This window comes from Mycteria americana, chromosome 23, assembly GCF_035582795.1.
Source record: "Mycteria americana isolate JAX WOST 10 ecotype Jacksonville Zoo and Gardens chromosome 23, USCA_MyAme_1.0, whole genome shotgun sequence".
NCBI lineage: Eukaryota > Metazoa > Chordata > Aves > Ciconiiformes > Ciconiidae > Mycteria > Mycteria americana.
In genome coordinates this window covers 2,602,097-2,619,943 of record NC_134387.1, presented here as the reverse complement: position 1 = coordinate 2,619,943, position 17,847 = coordinate 2,602,097, and the positions used below count along the sequence as shown (strand labels likewise).

At 63.5% G+C, this 17,847-nt stretch overlaps 3 protein-coding genes across 8 annotated transcripts in view; all 3 read right to left on the bottom strand.

Moving 5' to 3' along the window:
- Positions 1–8,217, bottom strand: part of TET3 (tet methylcytosine dioxygenase 3) — a 30,085-nt gene extending 21,868 nt beyond the window's left edge. The window contains exons 1-2 of one of the 4 annotated variants that reach the window (XM_075523794.1): positions 8,189–8,217; positions 6,844–7,031 (exon numbers count right to left, since the gene is read on the bottom strand). In XM_075523794.1, coding sequence (XP_075379909.1) covers positions 6,844–6,873 — 30 coding nt within the window. In that variant the 5' untranslated portion in view covers positions 6,874–7,031; positions 8,189–8,217. Of the gene's footprint in view, positions 1–1,751; positions 1,780–3,036; positions 3,201–6,843; positions 7,032–7,956; positions 7,972–8,188 lie in introns of those variants that run through there. The other 3 variants (XM_075523795.1, XM_075523796.1, XM_075523798.1) reach the window with 3 other exon arrangements.
- A 420-nt stretch (positions 8,218–8,637) lies between these two features.
- On the bottom strand, positions 8,638–11,976 carry DGUOK (deoxyguanosine kinase). Of its 3 annotated transcripts, none has more exons than XM_075523613.1 (7): positions 11,898–11,976; positions 11,453–11,565; positions 11,185–11,366; positions 10,559–10,706; positions 9,640–9,755; positions 9,418–9,517; positions 8,638–9,195 (listed from the first exon to the last, which is right to left on the bottom strand). In XM_075523613.1, exons 1-7 carry the CDS (start codon positions 11,974–11,976, stop codon positions 9,133–9,135), a joined length of 801 nt encoding a protein of 266 aa, XP_075379728.1. In that variant the 3' UTR covers positions 8,638–9,132. The 3 variants fall into 3 exon arrangements, with proteins under 3 accessions (XP_075379728.1, XP_075379727.1, XP_075379729.1); XM_075523612.1 differs by having other exon boundaries at positions 11,453–11,643; positions 11,898–11,967; XM_075523614.1 differs by lacking the exon at positions 11,453–11,565 and having other exon boundaries at positions 11,898–11,965.
- Positions 11,977–13,172: 1,196 nt separating this feature from the next.
- On the bottom strand, positions 13,173–16,692 carry ACTG2 (actin gamma 2, smooth muscle). The gene is made up of 9 exons (XM_075523809.1): positions 16,539–16,692; positions 15,579–15,738; positions 15,349–15,477; positions 15,151–15,261; positions 14,514–14,598; positions 14,250–14,411; positions 13,965–14,156; positions 13,546–13,727; positions 13,173–13,429 (listed from the first exon to the last, which is right to left on the bottom strand). The coding sequence occupies exons 2-9, from the start codon at positions 15,702–15,704 to the stop codon at positions 13,286–13,288; spliced, it is 1,131 nt and encodes a 376-aa protein (XP_075379924.1). The 5' UTR covers positions 15,705–15,738; positions 16,539–16,692; the 3' UTR covers positions 13,173–13,285.
- Between the last annotated feature and the right edge of the window lie 1,155 nt (positions 16,693–17,847).

The window sequence follows — 17,847 nt, the reverse complement described above, 5'->3', positions numbered from 1 at the left end:
TTTTACAGCATTTTCAGAGCTTGGGGTGGTTCAGGTTTTTTTTTTCCCCTCATTTGGCTGCGATGGAAATTGCAGGCTCGGGAGCTTGCAGTCCCCAGCTCCCCCGTTCGACAGCAAAATCTCATTTAATCAAAAGATGTGGTGACTGGATGTGCAGAAGCACTTCTCTCTTTTTTTTTTTTCCCCTTAAGAACTGCCATTTTAGCTGTAGCAAACAAACACGCCGCATTGTCCCCACGACACGACTCCCTCCGACAACCCGGCAGAACCCTGCCTGCAAATCCCTGCTGCCTGCGCGCTGCCAGCCCTGTCCCGCCACCGCCGAGCATCCCAGCTCCTGGGGAACGGGGGTTTTGGCCCTGGGAGAGAGGAGAAAATTGGGGTTGAGCTCGGTTTGCGGGGCTGGCAGCGGCGTGGCGGGCAGATGTGGAGCAGGGACGGAGCCGATCGCAGCTGTTTCACCTCCAGCCTCTTCCCGTTTCATTTCATCTCCCCTTGGATGCTGGCCCGGGGAAGGGGGGAGATAAAAAAAAAAAAAAGCTCTTTCATCCTCAAAAATGGTCTGGCACCCTCTTGCACCGAGCTCAAAGCAGCAAGATTAAAGAGCTGGCAGAGGAGGGGAAGGGGGGACCGGTCCCCAGGAGGGCTGGGTCTGGGGTGCATCGCTCTCATCCCAGCCCACAACCCGAGTTGCGGTGGGGACAGCAAGGGGACGGGGACAGGGAGCTTCGGTGCTGGCCCCTTAGCTGCCATCCCGTTAGAAAGGCTCCCCGCACGCACGTGGAGCGAGGGACACAGCGGGGACCCCGGCACGTGCGGGCAGGGAATGGGGACCCCATTGCCACAGGAACAGGGACCGGGGATGGCGGCACATGCAGGCAGGGGACCAAGGACCCCAATGTCATAGGGACAAGGACAAGGGAGGCCAGCACATGCAGGTAGGGGACTGGGGACCCTGATGGCATGGGGATGGGGACTAGGGACCCCCGCACATGCAGGGAGGGGAGCAGGGACCCCAACACTGCAGAAACAAGGAGCAGCGACCCCAGCATGCACAGGCAGGGGACAAGGGACACCATTGCCATAGGGATGGGGACACTGGCGCACACGAGCAGGGGACCAAGGACCCTTGATGCAGTGGGGATGGGGACTGGGGAACTCCGGCACACGTAGGCAGGGGGTCGGGAACCCCGATGCCATGGGGACAGGGACACAGAATGCCATAGGGACAGGGGACCCTGGCACACATAGGCAGGGGACTGAGGACCCCCATGCCACATGGATGGGGACCAGAGACCCCAGCAGACACAGGCAGGGGACCAGGGACCCTGATGCTGCGGGGATGGGGACCAGGGACCCTGGCACATGCAGGCAGGAATCCAAACATCCCAATGCCACGGGGACAGGGACCGGGGACCCCAGCACATGCAAACAGGGGACTGGGGACCCTGATGCCACGGGGACAGGGACCGGGGACCCCAGCACATGCAGGCAGGGGACTGGAGACCCCGGTGACGTGGGGACAGTCCACTCCCAGCGTGCCAGCACCGGGGACACCCCAGGAAAGGCTTTTTGGGACACAGAGCCGCAGCACAACCACGCGTCCCAGAGGCACCGCGTCACCGCTTCGCCGTCCCCATCCCCACGGGGCCAGCAAAGCCCCACCAGGAAAGGCCAAAGTAGGCGGGGGACATTTTGCTTTGCCAAGGTCCCATCGGCTCCTCCTCCGAGCCACCTCTCCCCTTAATTACCTGCGATAAAGGGTCCAGGTCGCTAATCCGAAAAACAAACCTCGTCACAGCTAATTAGGTGCCAAAGGCCAAGAGCGGGGCTCGTTTATGGGGCCACCGTAACAACCTGCGAGGACTCTGCTCCGGCGCTGCCCATCCCTCCCCAGCATGATGCAACCGCAGGGCCGCACCGGCGCTCGCCGCATCTCAGCACCCCGCGGTACCCGGCACCCCGGCACCTATGAAGGGGTCTTATTTTGCAAAGCATCTGCGGATCCGGAGGCGGCTCCGGCGTTGGCGGGCAGGCGGGTGCGCGCGCCGGCGCATCTCGGGTGCGAGATCTGAAGCATCCCCGTCCCTCGAAAACACGTGGTGCCAAAGTCGCTCACCGCGGACTCAAAACTTCGGGGCGGCCACGCGTTTCGGCACGCTCTCCCTGACCTCGGGGACGTCCCCTGGTGCCACCAGCATCTGCAGCCGCTTCGATCCTGCCCGCTGCCAAACCACACCGCTCTTGGCACCGGGATAACCCAAATCGCCGCCTCGGATGGCGAATGAGACCCCCCCGAGGAGGACAAGCCGCCTTTTCTCCCCACCACCATCCTACCCCCGTTACCCTCGGCGTGACGAAAAGCAGGGGGCCGACCTCGCCGGACCCCGTGTCCTCGTCACGGCGAGGGATGACAGCTGCCAGCGGCCGGGTTACGTCAGGGTGACGTCACGCCAGGGGAGCCTCATCGCCCTTGTTAGCATCACCCGCCGTACCTCTGAGCTCAGCACATTGAGGGGATGGAGCGAGGGGAGAGGATTAATAAAAATAAAGGGTTTTTTTTTAAAAGCCGAAAAGCAATGGGGTAATAAAGATGAAAGGGGGGGGGGGGGGGGGCATGTTAGGGCTTATCCCCCCCCCCAACCCCCATCTGCCCCCCCCCCCCCCAACCCCAGCTGCTGGAGAGAAAGAAAAGGGCTAAAAGAGGGAAAATCGTCAAAAATCTCCCCACAGGGGAGCGGGGCTGAGCCGGGGCCCGGCCGGGCGGTGCGTGTCCCCCCCGGCCCCGCCGCTTTGTCCTCCCGGCCCCGCCGCGCCTCCGCGCCCGCCGCTGCTCCTCCGCGCCCGCGGAGCCACAAACACGCGCAAACACCGCGGGGGGGGGGAGGGGGGGGCTTCACCCCCTCCCCCCCCCTCCCCCCACCAGCCCGCCCGCGGGGTTGCACGTCCGTGGGGGGGAGGGCTATGCACGGGGGGATGCAGGGGGGATGCAGGAGGGGGGGTGCAGGGGGGTGTATTTGGGGGGGGGGTACTTACCTCGCCGCTCCCCCCGCCGCTGCCCCCTCGCAGCCCCCGCCGGGCCCCGGCACGGATCCGGCCCTCAGGAGGAAGCCATCTTGTCTCCCTCTCCTCCGCGCTCCCTCACCGCCGCCCTGCTGCAGCCGGGGGGGTGTTTGACCGGCGCATCTCTTCTTCCCCCCCTCTCCTTCTCCTCCTCCTCCTCCTCCTCCTTCTCCTCTTCCTCCTCCTCCTCCTCCTTCCCCCTCCGTGCAGCTCCCCCCCCACGCGCAAACCCCCCCCCCCCACGCAGCGCGACACCGCCCGCCCGCTCCCCCCGCCGGGGCCGCGAGCCGATCCCGGCCGCTGCGCAGGAGCGGGGGCGGGGGGGGGGGTGGGGGGGGACGGGACACGACACACGCACGGACACGGACACGCAGGGGAGGCGCCTCCTCCCCACGCCGCGACTCCCCCCGGCCCCGCCGCTGCCCCCACACCCCCAAAAAACTGGGTAACAGGACCCCCAAACCCCGGTCGTGTCCCCCCGCCCCCCCCCCCCCCGGGGAAACTGAGGCAGCAGCCCACGCTGGGGAGTGGGAACAGCAACACGCAGGGGCCAGACCCCCTATAGCAGCCAGGGGATCCCCAAAACCACGCTTTGCCCCCTCCCCAAATGTTTTCCTGCCGTTAAACCCCCGGCACGCTCGTTAATTCGTGGACGTCGTTAATTTGGGGATGTCGTTAATTTGGGGCTGTCGTTAATCGGGGGACGGCAGAGCTTCGGAAGGCTTAAATCCCACACGAGAACCCACGCGTCACCCGGCTGCCCCCTTCTCCCCAAAATCCAGTCCCCGGTGAGAAAAGGGGGGGACGGGACATTTTCCCATGGGAAGAGCAGTGGGAATGGGCCGGCGAAAGGGTTAAGCCAGGACTGGAGTCCTTAAAACAGCCCTGACGGGATCAGCTCCGGCTTTTCCAACCCCTGTCCAGAGGGAGCTGGATGCACACGTGTATTTTGGGGGTGGGGGGGAAGGAAAAAGGGGAGCGGGAAAGCAAATTCCCCCAAAGCCTTCCCCATCCAGGGCTTAGAGGTGATGCTCCTGGGATGCTCCAGGTTTGGAGTTTTCCAAGCCTATTCCCGGCCGAATCGCCAGCAAAACTTCTACAAACTCAAAGGTCTCAAAGGTTTCCCAGGAGCATCCCGGTGAAAAACGTTTTCCAAAGGGATTTGCAGCAGAAGGAGCGAGGCAAGGAGCCCCGGGCCCATGCAATGCCCGGTGGGACGGATAAACCAGATGCCGAGGCCAGGCAGAAAATGCAATCACGGATCCGACATCCCCATCCCTGTGATATTTGCTCGAGCTCGTCTCTTCCCGAAAAGGCCACGCGTGAGCCGAGAGCCCTATTGCAACGCCAAGCCGGAGCCCACCGGGATCCGACCTTTGCTCCGAGCAACGTGACTCCCACGGGAATAAACAGGATGAACTGGTGCCGGGAACTGGTTTTCCCCCCAATTTCCAACCTTGCACGACGGCACTGCGGGCTGCAAACCCCTTTTGCCTGGCCAAGCTCGGCACCGCCGTGCAACAGGTTGCTTCAAAAAACACAGGGGGGATTTAATTAATGCAGACGCCTCCTTCCTCCCATCCTCCTCCTCCTCCGGCCGGACAGGGCAGCGCGTCCGCTGGCATCCACCCGGCAATTTTCTCCCAAGTCATTTTAGCTGTTAACATCACAGTCGAGATCTGAAATATTTTCAGCGGAGGCATGGTAACGGCGAGCATCGCTCCGGATTAACCGAGGCCATCCCCCCGGCAGGCGGGTGCCGGTCCTTCGGGTGACACCGGGATGTGCCGGCCGAAAAATGAGACAAACCCCGGCCAGCCCTTCATCCCATCCATCACCCTGATGCTTTTTTGGAGATGCCAGACCTAGTTTGGGGCGATTTCATGCTGGTGAAAAAAAAAAACACCCCAGCCCACCGGGAAACCCCTCGAGATGGACAAATTTAGTAACTTTTTATTAGTAATGCTTTAAATGAGATTATCCCTAATCTCCAGCGTTTGGCACCGAGACAGCCTGCCAAATTCAGTTAGGGGCTTTCATTTCCCAACGCCGGGGACGCGCTGGGGACGTTCCAGGGACACCTTGAGCTGCATCACGTCCCGCCGGTACCCGGCAAAGGGGTTTTGGGGTCCCGGTGTAACCGTTCCTGCTGGGAATGGAGTTTCCCGTGGGGTTTATTTAAGGTTTGTGTCCCCCCAAGCTGGGGGAGATGGGTCAGAGCACCCTCCCCGATCTTTGCCGGGTGGTTTGGGTGGCTCTTGTTAGAAACCGGCAGCTCCCCGGTGCTGAGCGAGGCTTTGCCATATATTTTGCCGTGGCGGTAATGAGCGGGTTCCCAAGACGTTGATTAGTTATGCAAATGGCAAAGGCATCGAGAGCCGCCCGGGGAGAGCGGGAGAGGGCCCGTCGGCGCTGCGGGACGGGGAGCGGAGCGAAACCTCGACCTCCGGCGTTTTCCCTCCTCCTCCTCCTCTTGTCCCAAAACCCTCGTGGATGGGGACGCGTTCGCCGGCGTGGAAATCAAAACCCCAAGGGCGACAGCACGAGCGCGGCTCCAGCGACGGAGGTGCGAGGGGAAATGCCGGCTTTCCCAGGCCTGGCCAAGCTGGAGGAACGGGCAGAACTGGTGCCGGGGAAAGGAGCTGGCTCCCCGGCTCGCTTCATCTGCCAAACCACCCCGGGAAAGGCGCCGGGACGTGGGAACCGCGGCACGCCCCTCGCTCGGCTGCCGGCACCACCAGGACCAGCCCGGGGTGGGCAGGGACCCGCCGGCACTTGGGTTCCCCGGGGAATCCCACCACTGCCGACCCCGGCTCCAGCAGCATCTTTATAAGTCATCTTTTTTAGCACGCCCACCCCGGAAAAGTGCCCGGGCTCAAATCCCCACCGTCAGCCGTTTTCACCGGCACTTTGCCAAGGGCAAAGTCCTTCCCCCTGCCCTGCCATGTGCCAAGCGCCGGCCGAGCCAACCGCCACGTCCCCGCCGCCCCGTCCCATCGTCCCACCAGCCATCCCGAGAGCAAAACCTGCCGGATACAACTCAGAGGCGCGAAGCGGCCGCTCACACCCCAATACCCCAAAAAAGCAAAGCAGCAGCAATTTGGGGGGGGACGGGACACAAAGTCCCCCAGCCGGAGCAGCCTCCCCCGTCCCCCTGCCTGCTTGGGCATGACGGGCGCGATATTAGAAATCCCGGTTACAACCACCCCGGCCGGTAAAACCAGAAGCGCCGCAGGAAGGCGTTGTAATTTTTGGTGAAGAAAATGCTGCGACTTGTTTGCTTGGTGATGCTCCCCCCGGGCACGGCTCTGCCCTCCCCACATGCCTCCTTTCTTGCCACCCCCTTCTTTTTGGGGACAACCCCCCCACCCCCAACAGTGCCCAGGTGGGTTTTGTGCAGTGTTTTGCTCTTTTATACCAAGAAATTCAAAGAAAATCAATTTAAAGGTGGGTTTTGTCCCGTGAGTCCCGTTGCCACCCACCCTACGGCAGTGTTTTGGGGATGCCCCAGGGACGAGCTGAGATTTGGGGGGGGGGGTTTAAGCATCAAAACGGCTTTTAAGGTAGCAGAAGGTCCCATCTCCCACGGAAATACCGTTAAAAAATAAAACCGTCAACCGACCAAGAAGGGGCTTTCCCTGCCCACCCCGACGAGCCCCCCTACAAGTTACGGTGACGTTACAACCGACCCAAAGAAGCCACAAATGAGCCCAAAAAGGTGAAGGTGTCCCAGGAAGGAGGGGGAACGGGTGGGTTGGGGCGGCTGGGGGGAGCACTCACCTCCCGGCAAAGCCCCTCGCACCTCTCCATCTCGCTCCTGGGGCGAACGTTAGATTTCGGGGCTCCCCCCAGCTGCGGCAGAGCGGGGGGAACCGGCGGCTGGACCGGGCTGGCAGACGAACCGGGTGCCCGGCGAGAGGGACATAACGCCGTCACCGTCCCCCCCGCCGTGGGGACGCTGGTGACTTCTGTGGGGACAGAGACGAAACCGAGTGAAGCGCCCGGCTGACGCGAAGTCACCCCGACTTTTAATTTCCATGCCGTTTCCACCCCGGGGGTGGCCTCGCTGACTCCCCACCCCTCCTTCCCCCACACTCCCACCCAAAACAGGGTGGGTGCCCCCCCCCCAATCTCACCCTCTTATTTTTTCCAACCCCGTTTTGCTTTTTATTTTTCTTTTTCCCTTAAAAACACGCGGCTTCGCACAACTTCACCCCGCCGCTGCACAACTTCAGCCGCACGCTGGCAACTTTCCACACCCCCCCCCCCTCTATTTAGATATAAAGAGCGTTACCGGAAAAAAGGGGTACGGCACCCCCTTGGAAACAGGGGGCCGGGTGGGTTCGACCCGGAGCTAAGTGCATGCACGGCGGTGTGGGATGTTGGGGGGATGGAAAAGTGGGGTTGAAATGTGGCTGCAAATTGGGGGGGCCCCCCACACACCCTGGGTGGGTGTTGCAGCGGAGCTGCACGTTGTTGCTGCTGCTGCTGCTGCTGCTGCTGCTGCTTCTCCTGCTCCTGCTGCTGCTGCTGCTTCCTTTGTTCTGCAGGCGCCCGCTCGGGGGGACCCGCGGCCGGCCGGGGGGCTCAAGGCCAGCGCCCTGCGCCACCCCCCACAATGCTTTGCAGCAAGCAAGGGTGGGGTGGGGGGGGCACCCAGACCCTCTAGGGGTTGGGGTGGGGGGGATGCGGGGGGGTGCACCCCGGTGGTGTTGGAGGGTTTTAAGGGAAGGGCGGGGGGGGGGGGGGAAGTTGTGAGTTGGGGAGGGGGGTTGGGGGGTTGTTATTGTAGGGTCGCGGGACGCGGGGGTGTAGCGGGTTGTTGTAGCAGGGTTGTTAGACGTGGGGGTGCACCGGGTTGTTATTGTAGGGTTGTCAGCTGTGGGTCCGTACCAGGTTGTTATTGTAGGGTCGTCGGACATGGGTCCATGCCGGGTTGTTATTGTAGGGTCGCTGGAGAAAACCCCGGGGGTGGCAGCCCGGCTCCTGTGTCCCCCCTCCCCAGCCCCCGCCCTATATCCTGCCCCACAGCCCTCCCCCCCCCGCGAATCCTCCCTCCCCCCCCAGACCCTGCCCCACAGCCCCCCATCCCAGCCCCACAGCCCCCCCCCGCTGCCCCCGGTACCTCCGGGGCAGGTGCCCCTCACACGTGCTCGGCCCCGCCCCCCGCCGGCCCCGCCCCGCCCGTGTTTATGTAGGGTCGCTCATGCCGCCGCAGCCTCCCCTAAAGGCGGAGGGGGACCGGGCCACCATCCCCGCCCCCCCCCCCCCCCCCGGGGGGATCGCCCCCAGCCCAAGGGGTCCCCCTGAAGAGCCAAGCCCCCTCCCCGGCAAAAACCACCCAGCGGGTGCCAAAGCCCCACGGTTTTCCCCCAAACCCAGCCCAGCCTGACCCACGCCTGGGAGGGCCCTGGGGCACCGGCCCCCCCCCTCCACGGGGTCACCCCCCGCTCCCCCAGCCACAAACACCCCAAAATTGGAGGTACAATGTCCCCCCGCCAGACAGCACCCACTGGAGCCCCCCCACCCCCGACGCCGTGCTCCCCCCGCCCCTGGTTCAAGACCCAGGAGACCTCGACATCGCTTTGTTTTTAATTTAAGGGAAAAAAATACATATATAAAATAATAAAATATGGGGGTTAGTGTAACTTAAACATGAGCCACGATGATTTTCTGTTGGAATTTAACCAGCGCATTAAATCCACCTTACGGAGCATCCTCGGCTCCGGCATCCCTGGCTGGGGAGCCCAATAGATGGGGAGGGGGTCGCGGTGGCGACCTGGTCCCCCAAGCACAGGGGGGAGCGCGGGGAGCGTGCCACGCCGCCCCGAAGCTCAGCACACGGCTGCGCCTCCGCTTATTCGCCTTAAAACCATCCCGTGCTCTCAGCGCCCTAAATAGACCCCTCGCCCAAAGTAAAAGGGCCGAGGGGGACAGTTGGGGACCAGGACTTGTCCCTTGTCCTTGGTGTTGGGATCTTCGGCTGGAGCTCACGGCGGTGATGCCCCTTTCCCGGCTCCGCCGCTCGGCGCGGCTACCGGTGGGCAGGGATGCTGCCGCCGCCGCCACTCAGCGAGGGTCGGGGTGCGATGGCAAAGCTTCGGCTCGCAGCGCTGTCACGAAAGCGTCCACCTGCAAGGAGAAGCCGATTGAGAGCGCGGCGCCGGGACAGTGCCGGGATGGCACCAGGATGGCCGAGGTTTAAACCAGCTTGGACTGAGGGGGTGGAAATTATTTTTTCCATGGAAAAATGAAGATGAGGGGGAGGCTTGGAGGTCAGCACGACTCCGACCGCGGTCCCGGCGCTCCCGGCAGCGGGATGCCGGCAAGCCGTGCCGCCTCTGCCGTGCCCACCTGTGCCATGAGGACGCCCTGCGTGGGCGCGTCGTGCTCAAAGTCCTTGTCCACATCCAGCACCAGGACGGGTGCGTCCTTCACATCCGGAAAGTGGACCCTGAAGAAGGGAGGGAGAGAAGGGGTTAAACCAAATAAACCCCCAAATCAGGGGGGTCACCCCAAAACCACGGCTGGGCTGGGTGCCAGCGGGGAGCGCGGCGGGGACGGATTCGGACTCACTCCGTGGTCTTCTCCACCAGCCAGCGCTCGTGCTGGGCGTGGAGCTGCTGCAGGTACCCCAGCTGGATCCCCCCCTCCTCGCTCCTCGCCCTCCGCCGCAGCCGTTCCAGGCACGTCTGCACCCGCACGGGAGACAGGAGGTTAACGGGAGAGACGGGAAGTTAACGGGAGAGACGGGAGAGATGGGAGGTTAACGGGAGAGATGGGAGGTTAACGGGATGCAGGGAGGTTAATGGGATGCAGGGAGGTTAATGGGATGCAGGAGACGGGAAGTTAACGGGAGAGACGGGAAGTTAACGGGAGAGACGGGAAGTTAACGGGAGAGACGGGAAGTTAACGGGAGAGACGGGAAGTTAACGGGATGCGGGAGATGGGAGGTTAACGGGAGAGACGGGAGGTTAACGGGAGAGATGGGAGAGATGGGAAGTTAACGGGAGAGACGGGAGGTTAACGGGAGAGACGGGAGAGACGGGAAGTTAACGGGAGAGACGGGAGGTTAACGGGAGAGACGGGAGGTTAACGGGAGAGACGGGAGAGACGGGAAGTTAACGGGAGAGACGGGAGGTTAACGGGATGCGGGAGACGGGAGGTTAACGGGATGCAGGGAGGTTAATGGGATGCGGGCGATGGGAGGGTAACGGGCTGCCAGCATCCGGCAAAGCAGCCCCAGGGGAGCGACTGCAGCTGGGCATCCCCGAAGATGCTGCAGCCCTCCCTTCCCAAAATCCGTAGGATCCGTAGCAAAACTCCCACCGACATTCCCACGGGAACAGAAGCGGGCCCCGCTCCTCCGGGCCAGCGGTTTATGGTTAAAACTCAACATTCTGACAATTCCGGGAGCTCGCCGGGCTCCGAGCCGAGCCCAACGCCTGCCGCATCCCCCTCCCCGCTGAACGCGGGGGCTCTCGCCAGCACCCACCTGCGGCGTCGCCCGCAGGTAGAGGAAGCCGTGGAGGGCGGCGCGGGGCCCCAGCTGCCGCAGGAGGAAGCCGTGCCAGTCCTGGTAAATGGCCCACTCCAGCGGCTGCAGGTGTCCGGCCTCAAAGAGGTTCTTGGCAAAGACGTACCTGGGAAGGGACGGAGAGAGGGGACAGGGCAGCCGGCACTGCCGGCGTCGCGACCTCCAAGCCATCCCCACGCCCAGGCGGCTTCACAGCCATTTTTTCACCTTTTCTGCACCAACTGGGAACCACGCGTGTTTAATTAAGGCACGAATCCTTAATTTGGGGCTGAGAGATGCTGAGGGACACGCAGCCGCCCAGCGCGGCTCACCGCTACCAAGCCCATCCATCGCCCGAGGGATTTGGAGCGGGTGAGGATGGGGCAGCCGCGAGCAAAAATTATTTGGGGTATAACAAAGTCCCAAATTATCCAACAAGCACGTTTCTATCATTAAGCATCGCCCCGGGCTTCGCTGGGCACGGCGTGGGCTCTGCTCACCCCGGGAGTCCCAGGGGACACAACCCGGGCGGCGGGGATGCTCGTTATCCCATTTAATCCCTTCATCCCTCTTCTTTCCTATTTTAGTCTGGAGCTGCTGGGTACCTGTCGCTGTAGACGGAGCGCTCGAAGACCCGCACGGGGTGGGGGGTCCCGGGGAGCCGCTGGGGTGGCGGCTCCAGCATCGCCTTCAGCCGGCTGATGCAGGAGAAGGTCTGGAAGGTGTAGGACCACCGGGCCGGCTCCTGGTACATCATCTGGAGAAGGTTGGTGGAGCCCACGGACGCCTACGAAGGAAGAGATGGGGGATGAGGTTGTCCCACCGCGGCGTGGTGCCGAACGGTGCCACGACGCAGCCGGTACCCGCCGTTACCTCTGCCGCGCTGCCGGCCGGCACCTTTCGCCACTGTGCCACGGGTTCGGTCACCAAGTGCCAGGCGGGGAAGGTGGCACCCAGCAGCTTCAGGAAGGTCGATTTCCCCACGGCTGTGGGGAGGGGGGGCAGCGCAGGGTGAGCCCGTGTGCCCCCCGCCCCGGCTCCTGCCGTGGGGTAACGCAGGTTTTCTGGGTGTCCACACCCCCCCCCCCCAAGGCGGGCGGCAAGATTAATTAATTACAGACATTAAATTGGACCCCCAGAGCCTTCAGGCTGCGCCCTCCCCAAGCACCCCAAATCCCCTCACCTCCATCGCACCCCAAATCCTCCTGCCCCCCCAGCCCCTTCCCCCGGCAGACCCCCCCCAACCCAAACTGCCCCCCCCCCCCCAAGCCGCCGACCGTCCCCTTGTCACCGGGGACCCCGTTGCCCCCCCCGGTACCGATGTTCCCCTCCAGGGCCAGGCGCAGGGCGGCCCCGCACCGCCCCATCCCGCCACCGCTTCCGCCTTCCCGCGTCATATGCTAATGACATGGGAACGAGCGGCGCGCGCTGCCGCCCCGTGACGTCAACACGCGGGAAGGCGGGGGGGAGGGGAAGGGGGGGAGGGGAAACGGCCGCGGAAGCGGCGGCTGGAGGCGCGCGCAGCGCTGGGGGGGGTGGGGTGGGGGTGGTATGGTAATTTATGCAAATGTGACTCCGCCCACGGCGTGTTCCCGGCAGCGCTAGAGAGGGGACAGGGCGGGGCACCAGTATGGGGTCAGGGGCACCAGCACGGGGTCAAGGGCATCACCATGACATTGGGGGCACCAGCATGAGGTCAAGGGCATCGACACAGGGTTGGGGACATCAACACGGGGGTGGGGACATCAACACGGGGGTGGGGACATCAGCACGGGGGTGGGGACATCAACACGGGGGTGGGGACAACAACACGGGGGTGGGGACATCAACACAGGGGTGGGGACATCAACACGGGGGTGGGGACATCAACATGAGGTTGGGGACATCAACACGGGGTTGGGGGCATCGACATGAGGTTGGGGACATCGACATGGGGTTGGGGGCATCGACACGGGGGTGGGGACATCAACACAGGGTTGGGGGCATCGACACGGGGGTGGGGACATCAACACGGGGGTGGGGACATCAACATGAGGTTGGGGACATCAACACGGGGGTGGGGACATCAACATGAGGTCAAGGGCATTGACACGGGGTTGGAGGCATCAGCATGGGGTTAGGGGCATCAACATGGGGTCAGGTGCATCGTCTTGGGGTTGGGGACATCAACATGGCATTGAGGGCATCAATGTGACATTGGGGGCACCAACATGGGGTCAGGGGCATCAAAATGGGGTCAGGGGCACCAACACAACATTGGGGGCACCAACACGGGGTCAAGGGCATCGACATGGGGTTGGAGGCAACAACACGGGGTTGGGAGCAACAACATGAGGTCAAGGGCATCGACACAAGTTTGGAGGCATCAGCATGGGGTCAGGGGCCACAACATGGGGTCAAAGGCATCGACATGGTGATGGTGTCATCAAGGCAGGGTCGAGGGCATCAGCATGACATCGGGGGCACCAACATGGGATTCAGGGGCACCAATATGAGGTCAGGGGTTCCCGTTCCCTCCCCCCGTTACCCTCAGCCCCCCCCCAACCCCTCCCACCTCCCAACGCCCCAAAATCTCCCAGAAAAGGGGCAGAGCCTGGAGAAAAGGCTTTAATGCGCAGTGGGCGGTGGGGAGGAGCAGCGGGGACCGAGGAGGAGCGGGGTGCCCCAGCCTGGGCCGGGGGGGCCGCCGCGGGGCAGGGAGGGGGCTTAGAAGCATTTTCGGTGGACGATGGAGGGTCCGGCCTCGTCGTACTCGGGTTTGCTGATCCACATCTGCTGGAAGGTGGAGAGGGACGCCAGGATGGAGCCACCGATCCACACCGAGTACTTCCGCTCCGGCGGGGCGATGATCTGCCAAGACATGAGCCGTTAGGATGCACCCCTTGGTCCTCCCCTCCCCCCCATATCTGCACCGGGAGAGGATTTGGGGTGTTGGTGGCCACGGTTTGCTCTCCCTCCACACCTACTTTGATCTTCATGGTGCTGGGAGCCAGCGCCGTGATTTCCTTCTGCATGCGGTCGGCGATGCCGGGGTACATGGTGGTGCCGCCGGACAACACGTTGTTGGCGTAGAGGTCCTTGCGGATGTCGATGTCGCACTTCATGATGGAGTTGTAGGTCGTCTCATGGATGCCGGCTGACTCCATGCCTGGGGTGGAAGGGGGCTGTCAGCACCCTGACCCCCACCCATGCCACCTCAGGGCTTCCCAAAAGAGCCACGGAGTCACCCATGGGTTTGTCCCCCCCGTTTGGGGTGCAAAGCGCTTGGGGGAGCCCTGAAACACCTCTGTGGGGCTCCCATGGGAGCTGGCAACCTGCTGGTGGGGCGGTGGGGATGGGGGGCAACCACCTATGGGACAGCCAGGACAATTGGGGGTGGGCTCACCGATGAAGGAGGGCTGGAAGAGGGTCTCAGGGCAGCGGAAACGCTCGTTCCCGATGGTGATGACCTGCCCATCGGGGAGCTCGTAGCTCTTCTCCAGCGAGGAGGAGGAGGCGGCCGTGGCCATCTCGTTCTCGAAGTCGAGGGCCACGTAGCAGAGCTTCTCCTTGATGTCGCGCACAATTTCCCGCTCGGCTACGTGAGACGATGGCGAACAGGCTCAACCCGGTGCCGTGGTAGCACCGCGGGGTCCTCTGTCACCCCATACCTCCCTCCCTGACCCCGTACCGGTGGTGACGAAGGAGTAGCCCCTCTCGGTGAGGATCTTCATGAGGTAGTCGGTGAGGTCGCGGCCAGCCAAGTCGAGACGCATGATGGCGTGGGGCAGAGCGTAGCCCTCGTAGATGGGCACGTTGTGGGTGACGCCGTCCCCGGAGTCAAGGACGATGCCTGGGAAGGGGAGGGAAGGTGAGGGAGGGGGCTCGAAGCCGGCTTGATCCCTTCCCCACCACGGATGGTCCCCGGGCGGTAGATGCTGCGTGTCCTACTCACCGGTCGTGCGGCCGGAGGCGTAGAGGGAGAGGACGGCTTGGATGGCGACGTACATGGCGGGGACGTTAAAGGTTTCGAACATGATCTGGGAGGGAGGGCGAGAGGGGCAGCGGGTTTGGGGGGGAGCACGGGGGGTCCCCAGTGCCGTCCCACCCCAACCCACGGGGGCCGTGCCTTCCCGGAGAGACAGGTCCGGGCATTGCATGGAAAAAGAAGCGGATCGTTGCATTGCACGGAAAAAGAAGCGGATCGTTGCGTTGCACGGACACGTGGGTCAATGCATCGCACAGAACAACACATGGATGGCTGCGTTGCACCGAAAAGCACGTGGGCCAGCGCGTCGCGTGGAAAAACGTGGGTCAACGCATCGCATGGAAACCGGAGTCATTGCATTGCGCAGAAAATCACGTGGGGCCGTGCACCGCATGGAAAAAACGTGGGTCAGCGCGTTGTGCGGCAAACCGGCGGGTCCAGGCGAGCACGCCGCCGAGAGCTCTGCCCTTATCAAAGCACCAAGCTTCGCCCCGCCGCCTGCCCCTCCACCCCACGCCGGCCCCTCCTGGCCCCCAAATCCCCCAGCCCTTCCTGCGGTTTCGGAGGGTCCATCCCCGTCCCCAGGGGTTCCGCAGCGCCTTACCTGGGTCATCTTCTCCCGGTTGGCCTTGGGGTTGAGGGGTGCCTCGGTGAGCAGGGTCGGGTGCTCCTCGGGGGCCACGCGCAGCTCGTTGTAGAAGGAGTGGTGCCAGATCTAAGGCGGGCAAGGGAGAATTGGGGTCTTACCCCAAGCCGATGCCGGGGCCAGCACCCGCTCCCCGGCCCGGGGCGGGGGTCTCACCTTCTCCATGTCATCCCAGTTGGTGATGATGCCGTGCTCGATGGGGTACTTGAGCGTGAGGATACCCCTCTTGCTCTGCGCCTCGTCGCCCACGTAGCTGTCTTTCTGCCCCATGCCTACCATGACACCCTAACGTCGGCGAGAGAGACGGCCTCGTTAGCCTCGTTTCGGTGATTAAAGCAGGGTTGGGGGTGGCTGGGGGCTGTCGCTCGCCCCCCCTGGGTACCCACCTGGTGCCGGGGCCGCCCCACGATGGAGGGGAAGACGGCACGGGGGGCATCGTCGCCGGCAAAGCCTGCTTTGCAGAGGCCGGAGCCGTTGTCGCAGACCAGGGCGGTGGTCTCCTCCTCGCACATGGTGGGGCCGGGAGTGGTTGGCGTTCAGGGGGACCTGGGGGAAAAGCGGGGGCAAGGGGGGAAAACAGCGTTAAAGGGTGGGAGGGGGACAGGGTTACGCCACGCCACCGCGTCCGGCTTTGGGTGTTGTAAGGGTTGGAGTCCTTGGGGATGCACGGCCCCGCAAAATCCTCCGCGGGCCCTGCCGAGGGGCGGCCGCTGGGTCCGGCCCCGGTGCGGTGATGCTGGGGGCGGGGTGATGCTCATCCTCCACGGGTGCTGCGCCACGCCGCTGCTGCTTCTCCATCCTTCGCCAGCCGGTGCCCGACACGGGTGCCAAAGCCTCCTGCCGGCGCTTGCCCAGCAGCAGCGCTCCCCGGGGAGCTCCAGCGTCGCCGTCCCCGGCCGGTGCCCCCCGAGTGGGCAGGGGGAAGGCAGGCGATGCCTTCTCATCCGGTCCTGTCTCGGCAGCCCCTTGGCTGCTCTACCCTCGCATCCTTTCCCAAAAATGGGAAAAAAATAGCCCTTCCCAGGGGGTGCCCCCCTCCACCAGCAGATGCGCTCCCGAATCCAGAGGGAAGCAGGCGAAAACCTCGCAGGAGCCCAAAACCAAAAAAAACCACAAAATCGCGTGGATTTCTGGAAGAGCGCGACCCGCTTTGGCCGCAGCCCAGCTCGTCGCCTCCACGGAAGCCCCCGGCTGCAGGGTCCTGCCAGGGTTGGCACCCCCGGTGCCGTGCAAAGCGAGCTGGGGTCACCCCATAAGCGCTGGGGCACCCCGAACCCCCCCCAAGGTGTTTTTCCTTCCTGCTCTTGCTGCAAGCAAAAGGGAAACCAGGGCTGGGCAGTACTCACCGCGGACGCGAGAGCTCCTTTCCTCTGGGACCGAGTCCCGATGCGCCTTTGGTATAAATACCAGCGAGCCCGTGAAACCTCAGAGGCGGATCCTCTCTAAACAAAGACCCTAAATAGGCTAAATGATGGTGTGTTAGCCATATGGCCATATAAGGTGTTTTATTTCATTAAATTGACCTTGGACTGATGGTAGGACCCAGCACGGTTAATTATTGTAAGAAAAATGTATGCAGGGATGCTTGGGAGGCAACATCCCATTTGTGAGTCTGTTCCTTTTATGCTCCGCTCCGATAAACAAGTGAGACACAAGTCCTTATAAGCGACGGTCTCAGCAAAGAGGAGGTGGAAGCATCTCCAGTTCCCGGGGCGAGTGTGGAGAAACCCCACCCGGGTGGAGGTGGGTGCCGGGGCTCTGCCGTGGGGGACACCCTGGGGCCGGGATGGGAATTTGGCATCACCGAGACACTGGAAATGCACCAGGTCGGTGCGATTCCTCCCGGCCTCGGTTCCCCCGTGTCTCCCCGGCGTCTGGCGCCTTTAGGATGTCTCTCCCTGGGGTTTTCTCTCTCTGCCCCCATTTTTGGGCTTTCGGTGCCCCAAAGCCCCTCGTCCCCCAAATCCTCGGCTCGAGCAGGGCTGGGACCGGTGGGTCCAACGCCCAGGCCTGTGTCACGCGTGCACCCAGCTCTCGCCCTCTCCCCGGGAGGATTTTGGAGGCAGGATGAGCCTGGACCCCCCAAGGGGCGATGGGTGCTGTCCCCTGATCCCCCTGCCCCAGTGCAGCACGGAGGGGCCGGAGCCACCCTGGCCCTGCGGATGCAGCCTTGGCAGGCATCGAGCGGAGCCACAGCAGCCCGCGGCCTTCGCAGAGGCCAACCAGCGGCTGCCAAACTCCCGGCTGCCTTTTTAAGGGCAACGGTCCCGCACCGGGGAATCTCCCCGAGCACCCGGGGCGGGGGGGAGGCAGGGCAGATGCCCCAGAGCCACCACCCGGAGCTGCGGGGACTTGGGTTGCAGATGGGGAAACTGAGGCACGGGGTGCCTGGGCTGCCTACTGCTTTGCTTTGCGGGGTCCCAAGCCGTGCTCAGGGCAGGGACGTGAAGGCGCCGGTGCAGCAGTAAGGACCAAGAGTTGCAGGGTCCCACCACCACCAGAAGGGACCCAAGGGTCCTGGTGTCCCCCCGCCGGCCCTGGAGGGAGGGAGTGGACTCCGGGTTGTCACCCTGCGGGGCAGGACACGGACACTGTGTCTCCCCATCACCGCCAGCCCGCTCGCACCTCCAACGACGTTCCCAGTTAGCGGCTCTA